The following is a 10,407-nucleotide window of genomic DNA, read 5'->3' as shown; positions in this document are numbered from 1 at the left end:
TAGCCACATGCCCATTACCCTGACCCTTGTATGTGGGGAGGCTGGGGTTGGAGCAGTTATCCCTCTTTCACTCTTGCTGATTAGCAGACTCAGCAAAGAGTGTCCATATCCTTACCATGTGTGGAGTGGGCTTGGTTCTGGGTGGTGGAGCAGGCCCCCGAGGCTAGGGAAGGGAGAGACAGCCCTTCACTCAGTGGGCTGTTACCAGACTGAAGCCCACTTCTCACCCATTGACTCACAGCTGGGAGAGAAACCACAGCATTATTGTGAACAGCCACAAACCCGTTGCCCACAACCCTCTCCACCCTTGTCCTTGGTCGCCCTGATCTCTGGCTCTGAGCCCTATTCTGACCAAATCATGATGATGAGTATTTGGGGGGGTGGGGGGTAAAAGGGGAGTGGGAGGGGATGGAACCAACTTTTTCTGTATTTTGTATTGTATGTTTTCTTCAACATGTAACCAATCAGTATCTTGTCAATATAGTCAGCCGATCGATCGACCTCCTGCTTGTCTTCCTTGTCTTTTCTCTGGCCGAGTTCAAACGACCTCTCTAGATTACTTGAAGTTAATTTAAAATGAACCATTGAATCTTGTTAAAAGCTTCCCACAGTCCCAAAGTAAGGGGATGCTGGTAGTCATGGAACCAAGAGAAGGAAGCCCTTATATTACCACCTCTAATGGGGTGGGGTAAGGGTGACCTGTTGCTGAATCTCATCGAGTTTGAAGTTGGACTTTTGCATTCACTTCTCGCCAACCAGCTCCAGATTATATTGGGGTGATGAGCAGTCTGCATTTGAAAATAGTTGGTCTCCAAAACCAGAAGCAACCTCTTTGGGGGTTTTTGGTTAGTCTGTACCAGGGTTGTGAGGGACTGGGTCCTCTCACCTTCTTGCCTGAAGAGGAAGGAACACCAATGACCTCTGGAACCTAGGACTGGTCTTAAGGCCAAGAGACAGCCCCACACCAGGTCCAAGCCATGTTTCCCTGGGCTGTCCTGGCCCTCTGCTGGTTCTGAAGCCAGAGTCTGCTTGGCTCTCTGCTGCTCCCTGCTGGAGCTGTTGCTCAGGTGCCCAGGGCAGGAGCAATGTATTGAGGCCATGAGTTGAGCTGAGGGTCTGCCCCAGCTCCCAAGGCCAGAGGCCCAATTCTTGGTGGACCACCACCTGGAGGTGCCTTTCCTGCCTCCCTGGGCCCTTCACTTGGCCCCCCACTATCTTTGTTAAACATCCACTTTGACCCCAACCACGAGAAGAGACCACAGGATACTAAGGCTGCTGCTGCACACTATGGTTGCTTACTAGGTCAGACTGGGTTGGAAAGCTTCTTAGAGCCGCGGCTGCTGATTATTGGGTACGGTGCTATTTGGGCTTCAGGGGATGCAGCGCCTGGCACTGGCCTTGGAAGCACAGCTGACCTGAGGGAGTCAAGCTGTAAGTCATGGCGGCAGGATCCAGGCCCGGCAGTAGTTGTACTTGCCGGTGTACCTTCTGCGCCGCGCGGTAGCTGCAGCCATCGATTTGCCGCTGGCCTGTCACCATCAGATATCGGCTGTCCACTTGCACCACGAGCTCATCAGGGGTGAAGCCATGGGCATCCACTTTCATCTGGAAGCCATCCACTGCATGTACATCCTGCACAGCGGCCACATCATCCCTCAGCAGTCGCACTGGCATCGTGGCCACCTGGCCCTTGCCGGGGAGACCGCTACGGACTCAAGTGAGCAACTGCTGTCCTACCGCGCGAGGTGCTCGGCTTGGCACTCGGGCAGTGGCGCGCATGCCTGGAGAGGAAGGGCCCGTAGAGTTCTAGGTCAGCTGTGGACGTCTTACCTGCAAGGGTCAGGCTGTCAGCCGCCCTGGCATGCCCGCTACTGCTTTTATCTTGGATTTTGCCCCTTTCTGGGGCCCTTCCCCACCTCCATTACAGGGACTGGGCGGCCCAGGGCTGTGAACTGACTGGATGCCTAAACAAAGCTAGATGTGCTTAAGCCCGACCCTGGAGTAGTCACCAGCACAGAGGGGTGATGAGTTAGCCAAGTTCTTGCCCTTCCAAGAATCAGTCCTGTGGGCAAAAAGGACTATCCTCTGAATAGCGCTATCAGAATGTGACTGGAGTCATCCTTTCCTGGAATGTCCTGCTTTTCTCTGACCACGCACAATGCTGTGACAAACGGGGTTTGGAAGATGGACGCATTTTCCCGGTTTCCTTCACTCATCCTACTCTGGGGCTACTGTGACAGGCTCAGGGCTGGGCTCTAGGACCACAAAGATGAAGACGGGCCCTGCCCTTGAGGTGCCCACGGTGTAGGGAAAGAGAGTTGATTCCCTACACAGGGAAAGGCGCCCGCCCTCTGGCTCTCATCCCCACTTCAGTAGCCTCGTTCATGACCGACCACTGCCATGCCTCTGGGGCTCAGCGCTGTTATATTAACTCTATTCAAGTATAGTCTACATACAGAAAAGTGCACAGAAGGGTACATTTTAATTATCCCAAAGAGAATGCACTCGTGTAACCACTTCATAGGTCAAGGAACAGAACTTGCTCCTCAGTCCCCACCGTAGCTGCATTCTGTGCCCAGAAATATGTGGGACGGCGCGGGGGTGGGAGGAGATGTGCCGGAAAGCCAAGGCAGCCCCAGGCTCCAGGCCTGCACTTCCTCCCTCGGGCTTGGGAGGTGGGCAGAGCCCACTATTCCCCTAAACGGAAGCTTGTTTCTGGGATGCTTCTCCTTGTCCCCAAGAAGGCAGCAATCTTGACTATGCCGGAAGCCTTCAAGAGAGATTAGAAGTGAAGAGGCGTCAATCTGGGGTGCGAGCTAGGGCCTCACTTGGCAGTCTGGGATCAGAAAACAGGACCGAAAAGTCTGGAAGCTGGAGGCGAGGAGAACGGCGGTGTGAGACTACAACTCCCATCACGCTCCGGGGCAGCGACGCCTGCGCATTGAGCGCCGCTTGCCCATGCGGCCCTAGGGTTGGGAGCGCCGCGCCGCGCTCTGCTGTGGGGGAGGCCATGGCGGAATCTTCCCAGGCCTCGACCCCGGCGCCAGCTGCGCAGCCCCGTCCTCTTCAGTCCCCCGCCCCTGCCCCAACTCCGACTCCTACCCCCAGCCCGGCTTCGGTCCCGGCTCCGGTTCCCACTCCGGCACCAGCCCCCGTCCCAGCTGCAGCCCCAGTCGGGAGCACAGGGACGGGGGGGCCCGGGGTAGGAAGTGGGGGCACCGGGAGCGGGGGGGATCCAGCTCGTCCTGGCCTGAGCCAGCAGCAGCGCGCCAGCCAGAGGAAGGCGCAAGTCCGGGGACTGCCGCGAGCCAAGAAGCTTGAGAAGCTAGGGGTCTTCTCGGCTTGCAAGGTGGGGGCGGGGCCTTGGGTTAGAGGGGGCGGGGCTTGGGGCATCCTCAGGGCTCGGGTGGGGAATGGGGGTAAAGCTGTGGGGGGGATGGGCTTTCTGGTCCCCCAAGTACAGGGTTATTGACTGATCCTTCTGCCTCCAGGCAAATGAAACCTGCAAGTGTAATGGGTGGAAAAACCCCAAGCCCCCTACTGCACCCCGCATGGACCTGCAGCAGCCAGCTGCCAACCTGAGCGAGTTGTGCCGCAGCTGTGAGCACCCCTTGGGTAAGGCAGGTAGTGCCCTGGGAGCTCGGGGGGGACACAGCTGCAGGTGCTGGTCCTACTCGGACAGGATTACTTTAGTGCCACAAAGCTTCATCTCTGGAACTGAGATGCCTTCTAAGGAGGGATTAAGTTGGGAGGGTGTATGACCCAAGGGAGGAGAACAGAAATCTACCATCCCGAAAGAGACCAGGGGCCACCCCAGGGCTGACATAGGAGCTTCATTGCTGGTCACACTGGTTGAAGGGATGGAAGGGATATCTTGGCTGGTGATGAAGAGGGGCAGGAAGCCCTTTTGCTCTCTGTTCAGTCTTCCCAACTCTACCACCTATTCTTTTGGCAGCTGACCATGTGTCCCACCTGGAGAACGTGTCAGAGGATGAGATTAACCGGCTGCTAGGAATGGTCGTGGATGTGGAGAATCTGTTCATGTCTGTTCATAAGGAGGAGGACACAGACACTAAACAGGTCTATTTCTACCTCTTCAAGGTAAGTGTCTCCCCAGTGAGTGTGGATGAGCGAATGAGGTGAAGCTGAGGGTTCCACAGTTCTGAGCCCTGCTGACCTCTACTCCTCTTTCTCTTTCTCTAGCTCCTGCGGAAGTGCATCCTGCAGATGACCCGGCCTGTGGTGGAAGGCTCCCTGGGCAGCCCCCCATTTGAGAAGCCTAATATTGAGCAGGTGGGGTGAGGAAGGTGGTAAAAGAATCGGGAGCATTTTGGAGGAGTGGGGAGCTTGTGTTCCCATCCTCCTCAAGCTGAGAATAGGAGAGAGTTTCAGAGAAGGGAGAATGGTTTTTGCTAACCTCAGGGTGAGCATGGGGGTGAGGAGGGGACATAGTTTCTCTTCATAGAACATCCCAAAGTAAGGGGAGAGCCTTGCCCCTGTCCTCAAGAAGCACCTATTTTTGAATAAGAAGCCTCTGCTGGCTGCTCATACCTCCTTCCTGGTTTTGTTCCCCACCCACCCCTTCTCAGGGTGTGCTGAACTTTGTGCAATACAAGTTTAGTCACCTGGCTCCCCGGGAGCGGCAGACGATGTTTGAGCTCTCAAAGATGTTCCTGCTCTGCCTTAACTACTGGAAGCTTGAAACGCCTGCCCAATTTCGGCAGAGGTCTCAGGCCGAGGATGTGGCCACCTACAAGGTCAATTATACCAGGTAGGCCCAGCTGGGGACAGCATGCAGGGGAGTTTGTAGGCCTAGCCTGGGTTAGTGGTTTCCACTCTCACACCTCCTCCCCACTCCCTGCAGATGGCTGTGTTACTGCCATGTGCCCCAGAGCTGCGATAGTCTCCCACGGTATGAGACCACTCATGTCTTTGGGCGAAGTCTTCTCCGTTCCATCTTCACTGTTACCCGGCGGCAGCTCCTGGAGAAGTTCCGGGTGGAGAAGGACAAGCTGGTGCCTGAGAAGAGGACCCTTATCCTCACCCACTTTCCCAAGTAAGGCTCATTCTGGCCTATCAGGATTTTGCTCCAAGTTCACATCCTCCCTGTTGTCCCCTTTTTTCCAGGAAGGCTTCCTGGATTGGTCCCTCCTCTCCCTCCATGAGCCTTCTGGGATCTGGGTGTCTACCTGGCAGACTTGCCCATGGCCCAGATGCAGCTTGCTAGCATTTGCCTTTGCGTGTACTAGTCTGGGGATGGCAGGTACATGGCCCAAGTGCTAACATTACCCCTGCCCACACCCCTGGTAGATGTTACTAATTGTTCCCTCGGGGCCTGGACACAGCCTCAGAATCCTTCCCACTGAAGCACTCCAAGAAACCAGAGCTTACACTTGAGCTGAAACTGATTTCCATCCCTGTTTTAGTTCTTTCTGTAATATTTTCCTGTTTTGCCACACCTTCTTCTCATTTTAAGCTTGTAGCTTTCCAGTTGAAGAAGCCTTTACTGACTAATCTAGGCTCTCCAGTGCTCCTTTGCCACCAGGTAGAATAAGAGGTGGCAGGAGGAGGTGGATTCTGAGCCCCATTTTGACAAGGCCCAGAGTGACTTAGTGCCCTGCCTGGCCACAGCACAGGATGGCATTGGTTCAGACCCTGTCTCTCTATGCTATACATCGTGGCAGACCCGGACTCTGATCTCTTTCTGGGAGTCTTCTGCCCTCTTGCCTTCAACTAGGGCTCCCAGGAGGCAGGAGACTGTGCTTTCCCCTAGTCTGAAGGCAGAGGCTGTCTGTTCTTAGGCTCCCAGTTCCCTGAAGCAGGGCCTGTCTCTTTGGCCTGCCTCCAATCCCTCTGGTGTATAGCCCAGGCCGCTCCCTTGGTTGGAGGACAGTTGTGGGACAGACTGTACCCTCCCCACAGATTCCTGTCCATGCTGGAGGAGGAGATCTATGGGGCAAACTCTCCAATCTGGGAGTCAGGCTTCACCATGCCACCGTCAGAGGGGACCCAGCTGGTGCCCCGGACAGGTAGGTGCCCCAGCAGGCCTGGCAGCGCCTCTGCTCGGCCCTTGTGGCTGAGCTCAGCCCTGCTGTGGAAAAGTGGCTGTGAAGGGTAGCCGGGGGGGAAATGCATTGGGACTAAGTGTGGGTGGAGGGCCCTGATCCCTTTTTGGGACCTACCAGGGCCTTTGACCCCTATTCCCTGACTTCTCTGTCTTTCTCAGCTACAGTCAGTGCTGCAGTTGTTCCCAGTGCTCCCATCTTCAGCCCCACCATGGGTGGGGGCAGCAACAGCTCCTTGAGTCTGGATTCCGGAGGGGCTGAGCCTATGCCAGGTGGGTACTTGACCCCTGACAGTAATCCCTCCCTCCCCCAGCCTCTCTTGCTGTCCCTGGGAGACCTTGCCAACCTCTCCCCAGCAGGCGAGAAGAGGAAACTCCCAGAGAACCTGACCCTGGAAGATGCCAAGCGGCTCCGTGTGATGGGTGACATCCCCATGGAGCTGGTCAACGAGGTCATGCTCACCATCACTGACCCTGCTGCCATGCTGGGGCCCGAGGTGGGCAACTAGCTTGCTGACTGGTGTAGGGAGGGGGCCTCACCAACCTGAGACCCTAGCTCACTGCCCCTCCTCTGGTACCCAGACAAGCCTGCTGTCAGCCAACGCGGCCCGGGACGAGACAGCCCGCCTGGAGGAGCGCCGTGGCATCATTGAGTTCCATGTCATCGGCAACTCGCTGACGCCCAAGGCCAACCGGCGGGTGTTGCTCTGGCTTGTGGGGCTGCAGAATGTCTTCTCCCACCAGCTGCCGCGCATGCCCAAGGAGTATATCGCCCGCCTCGTCTTTGACCCGTGCGTCTGCAGGAGAACCCAAACCCCAGGGCACCAGCCCAGGCGCTTCGCCGGCCCTCCCCACTCCTCCCCCAGCCTCTTCCCGCAGTCTTTGAGTTCTTGCTCCTTGGTTCCCAGCACTGAGTAAAGCTCAGGCCTCCAGGGCTTTGGGGATGTGGGGAGCATCTGGGTGACAGGTGGGGGCTATGACCTGTTGCCTCTCCCCTCAGGAAGCACAAGACTCTGGCATTGATCAAGGATGGGCGGGTCATTGGTGGGATATGCTTCCGCATGTTCCCCACCCAGGGCTTCACAGAGATTGTCTTCTGTGCTGTCACCTCCAATGAGCAGGTCAAGGTGAGTGCATGCCCCCAGCCCCAGCCCCTGGCCACCACCTGCTTCTAAGTTTGAACCAGGTCAGAGCAGCAAGGCTGTCGTGCAGCAGCAGCCCCCACCCTTCTCTTGATGGTCAGACAGTTCCGCACTTCTCCACAAGGTGGCATTTGTGCTTTGATAACTGGCTTAAAAAAAAAACCTCTGACAAATGGAGCCCAAAAATCAGTAACAGTTTTAACCATTGAATTGCCTTCATCACAGGAACATTTACATCCGTTGAGGAGTTATTAATTTTTACAATAGCGCTGTGCTGGGTGGTAGTCGCCTTGGCTTCTAGCCTTTCACTGTCATAACAGACCACTAGGAGGGTCCCTGGCTCTCCTGTTCATGGAACCCAGCTCTGTGTTGTACCTCCTTGGTCCTGACATGAGGGTTCAGATGCTGCAGTGAGCAGAGCCCTTGTGATTTCCTTTCTCCTTTCCACCCAATACTGAGGCCCAGGGACTAGGAACCAGGGACCTGTGGGGAGCAGCCTCTTGGTTGGGTTTGAACCCTGGCCCTGCTGTGACTGGCTTGCCTGACCTTAGACACATTTCCTAACACACCTGAGTTTTGGTTTTTCCTTCTGTAAAATGCAGGTAATAATACCTACCTCATGAGTTAACTTGACTGGTCTGTAAAGTGCCAACACCACACATGGCCCAGAGTAGAGCATGCCTTCACTCTTCTCTCCATGAACTCCCCTGCCTCTGCCAGTTGCCCTTCCTCCTGCCTGTTCTGTGTCCCCTGGCTTCCTCTCCAGTCTGCTCCCTCCTCTCTGGCCCTTCCAGTGCCAGCCCTCCCCCCACACTCCCTTAAGCCCTGCTCTCTTCCCCCGCAGGGCTATGGGACTCACCTGATGAACCACCTGAAGGAGTATCACATCAAACACAACATCCTCTACTTCCTCACCTATGCCGACGAATATGCCATTGGCTACTTCAAAAAGCAGGTGAGCCTAGCCTTACCCCACACTTGCCCGCTGCCTGGAGCCAGGGGTTGTTCTGTCTAGCCCCCTGGTGTGGACGGAGTGGGAGTCCCTTTGTGTCCCCTGTCCCATCCAGCACCCACCTGTGGGGAAGTCCTTTATGCCCATCTTCCACCTTCCTGTTGCTGCCCCAGTGAAGAATAGGGTCCTGTAGGGCTGGTCAGAAGAATTGGGAGGCTCTTGGGGGCAGCTGACCAGGGGCCTTTTCAGGGATAGATTAACAGGTACTGCAGGAGGGGATCCAGGAACTGGGCAGGGGCAGAGGGGACACGGCATGCTCGGCCTCTCAGGTGCTCCTGGGGGCGGGGGGGTGATTTAAGTTGGGAAAGCCTTGCAGATGGATTGCATTATAACATCCACTCCCTAGGGCTTCTCCAAGGACATCAAGGTGCCCAAGAGCCGCTACCTGGGCTACATCAAGGACTATGAGGGGGCAACACTGATGGAGTGTGAGCTGAATCCCCGGATCCCCTACACAGAGCTGTCCCACATCATCAAAAAGCAGAAGGAGGTTGTGTGCACTTGCATATATGTCTTGGGTTTTTTTGTTAACGTGCACATGCATATGTGAGATGGGGACTGGCCAGGAGCTTGGTTCTTGCTTTAGAGGGGAGGTGCTTGGACTCAGTGGCAGCAGCTCTGTGGCCCTGAGAAGGTTGTCACTGGGGTGGGGGTTGGCCCCTCAGACCCTTCCTTCCCTCAGATCATCAAGAAGCTGATTGAGCGCAAACAGGCCCAGATCCGCAAGGTCTACCCTGGGCTCAGCTGCTTCAAGGAGGGTGTGAGGCAGATCCCTGTGGAGAGCGTCCCTGGCATTCGTGAGCAGGGGTTTTGGTGGGAGAGGGGGTGTGCTGTTTGGGTGTGTTCATTCTTAGGAATGTTCTCCCCACTTGCTGCTTTGCAGGAGAGACGGGCTGGAAGCCTCTGGGGAAGGAGAAAGGGTGAGTGTTGTGTGGAGGGAGAGGGTATTGGGGATAGCAGGGGGACCAGAAACCTCAGACTTGGCCTCTGTCATCCCAGGAAGGAGCTGAAGGATCCTGACCAGCTCTACACAACCCTCAAAAACCTGCTGGCCCAGATCAAGGTGGGCAAACCAGGTTCTCCTCTGGGGTTCCCTCCACCAGTGCCTGTGCTTGATGACCCAGTCTGGGGTGGCTGGTAGTTAGAGCTGGGTGTGGGGCACAGTGGGCCTGGCCCCAGCTCAGTTCTGCTCTCCTCTGTAGTCACACCCCAGTGCCTGGCCCTTCATGGAGCCTGTGAAGAAGTCAGAGGCCCCTGACTACTACGAGGTCATCCGTTTCCCCATCGGTGAGGCCCCTCATTCTGACCCCCTTCTTCCTCTACCACTCCCAAATCTACTACTCCTGCCTTGACTGCATCACACAGCCCCTTGTGACCCACCCAGGTGGACAGCCACTCTCCTCCGCCTCCTAAAGGCCTCTCCTCCTTTCTCACTGCCCCAGACCTGAAGACCATGACAGAGCGGCTCCGTAGCCGCTACTACGTGACCCGGAAGCTCTTTGTGGCTGACCTGCAGCGGGTCATCGCCAACTGTCGTGAGTACAACCCTCCCGACAGCGAGTACTGCCGCTGTGCCAGTGCCCTGGAGAAGTTCTTCTACTTCAAACTGAAGGAAGGGGGGCTCATCGACAAGTAGTCTCTGGCTTTGGACTACAGCCTCCACCTGGAATGTCTCCCATCTCGGGTTCTAATCCAATCCTGGGGAGCCCCTGGCACCCAGGCTTCTCTCAACATGAAACACTCCCACCAGGGGCCCTCCAGCCCTCATCATCTTTGGACTTTGAGGCACCCCCAAGCCTGCAACTCTGTGCGACCCTTCATTGTGCCTCACCTTGGTGAGGGATCTCCTGGGCCTGGAGCTCAGCCCCTCTGGAGTGGCTGGTGCCACCTGCTCAGCCCTGGTGGCCTGTAGGCATGGGTCCCCACAGAGCCATGGAGTCCTGGTGTCCTCAGCCTGCCTTGGGTCACCGCTTCCTCAAGGGCCAGGACTGCCAGTTCTAGCTTGAGTAGGGGGCCTCGGGTTGGAAGTTCAGTCCAGACAAGAGGGGCCATGCCTCACCCTGCACTGTTCTCTCTCCCCCAGGGGTGGGGACATGGGACCATTGGTTTCCTGGCATTAATCCTATGGAGGGAACAATAAAGCTCTTTTTTTTCCTCTGTGTGATTGCTTCTTTGGTATAGCCTCTGCC

The 10,407-nt window shown here is 56.3% G+C and overlaps 2 protein-coding genes across 4 annotated transcripts; one reads left to right on the top strand and one right to left on the bottom strand.

The window, feature by feature from the left end:
- Positions 1 to 1,303: 1,303 nt before the first annotated feature.
- On the bottom strand, positions 1,304 to 3,012 carry HSPB9 (heat shock protein family B (small) member 9). Its single transcript, XM_073232891.1, is given in 3 exon segments — positions 1,304 to 1,383; positions 1,386 to 1,712; positions 2,829 to 3,012. Coding segments are annotated over 3 exon segments (591 nt in total).
- On the top strand, positions 2,939 to 10,377 carry KAT2A (lysine acetyltransferase 2A). 3 transcript variants are annotated; one of them, XM_017646819.3, is made up of 18 exons: positions 2,942 to 3,349; positions 3,492 to 3,615; positions 3,956 to 4,101; positions 4,204 to 4,293; positions 4,590 to 4,771; positions 4,865 to 5,056; positions 5,923 to 6,029; positions 6,227 to 6,337; positions 6,425 to 6,561; positions 6,647 to 6,855; positions 7,065 to 7,191; positions 8,051 to 8,161; positions 8,565 to 8,708; positions 8,901 to 9,015; positions 9,102 to 9,138; positions 9,218 to 9,281; positions 9,421 to 9,505; positions 9,661 to 10,377. In XM_017646819.3, exons 1-18 carry the CDS (start codon positions 3,011 to 3,013, stop codon positions 9,852 to 9,854), a joined length of 2,514 nt encoding a protein of 837 aa, XP_017502308.1. In that variant the 5' UTR covers positions 2,942 to 3,010; the 3' UTR covers positions 9,855 to 10,377. The 3 variants fall into 3 exon arrangements, 2 of the variants coding, with proteins under 2 accessions (XP_017502308.1, XP_017502307.1); XM_017646818.3 differs by having other exon boundaries at positions 6,422 to 6,561; XR_001851055.3 differs by lacking the exon at positions 9,661 to 10,377 and having other exon boundaries at positions 2,939 to 3,349; positions 6,422 to 6,561; positions 8,884 to 9,015.
- The last annotated feature ends 30 nt before the right edge of the window (positions 10,378 to 10,407 follow it).

This window comes from Manis javanica, chromosome 4, assembly GCF_040802235.1.
Source record: "Manis javanica isolate MJ-LG chromosome 4, MJ_LKY, whole genome shotgun sequence".
Classification (NCBI taxonomy): Eukaryota; Metazoa; Chordata; class Mammalia; order Pholidota; family Manidae; genus Manis; species Manis javanica.
Note: the sequence above shows the minus strand (reverse complement) of the source record. Positions and strands in the feature narration are given on the sequence as shown.

Coding starts and splice junctions, on each gene's coding strand:
- KAT2A (XM_017646818.3), top strand. CDS start 3,011: ATGGCGGAATCTTCCCAGGCCTCGACCCCGGCGCCAGCTGCGCAGCCC. Junction 8,709..8,900: donor TCATCAAAAAGCAGAAGGAG/GTTGTGTGCACT, acceptor TCCTTCCCTCAG/ATCATCAAGAAGCTGATTGA. Junction 9,506..9,660: donor GGTCATCCGTTTCCCCATCG/GTGAGGCCCCTC, acceptor TCACTGCCCCAG/ACCTGAAGACCATGACAGAG.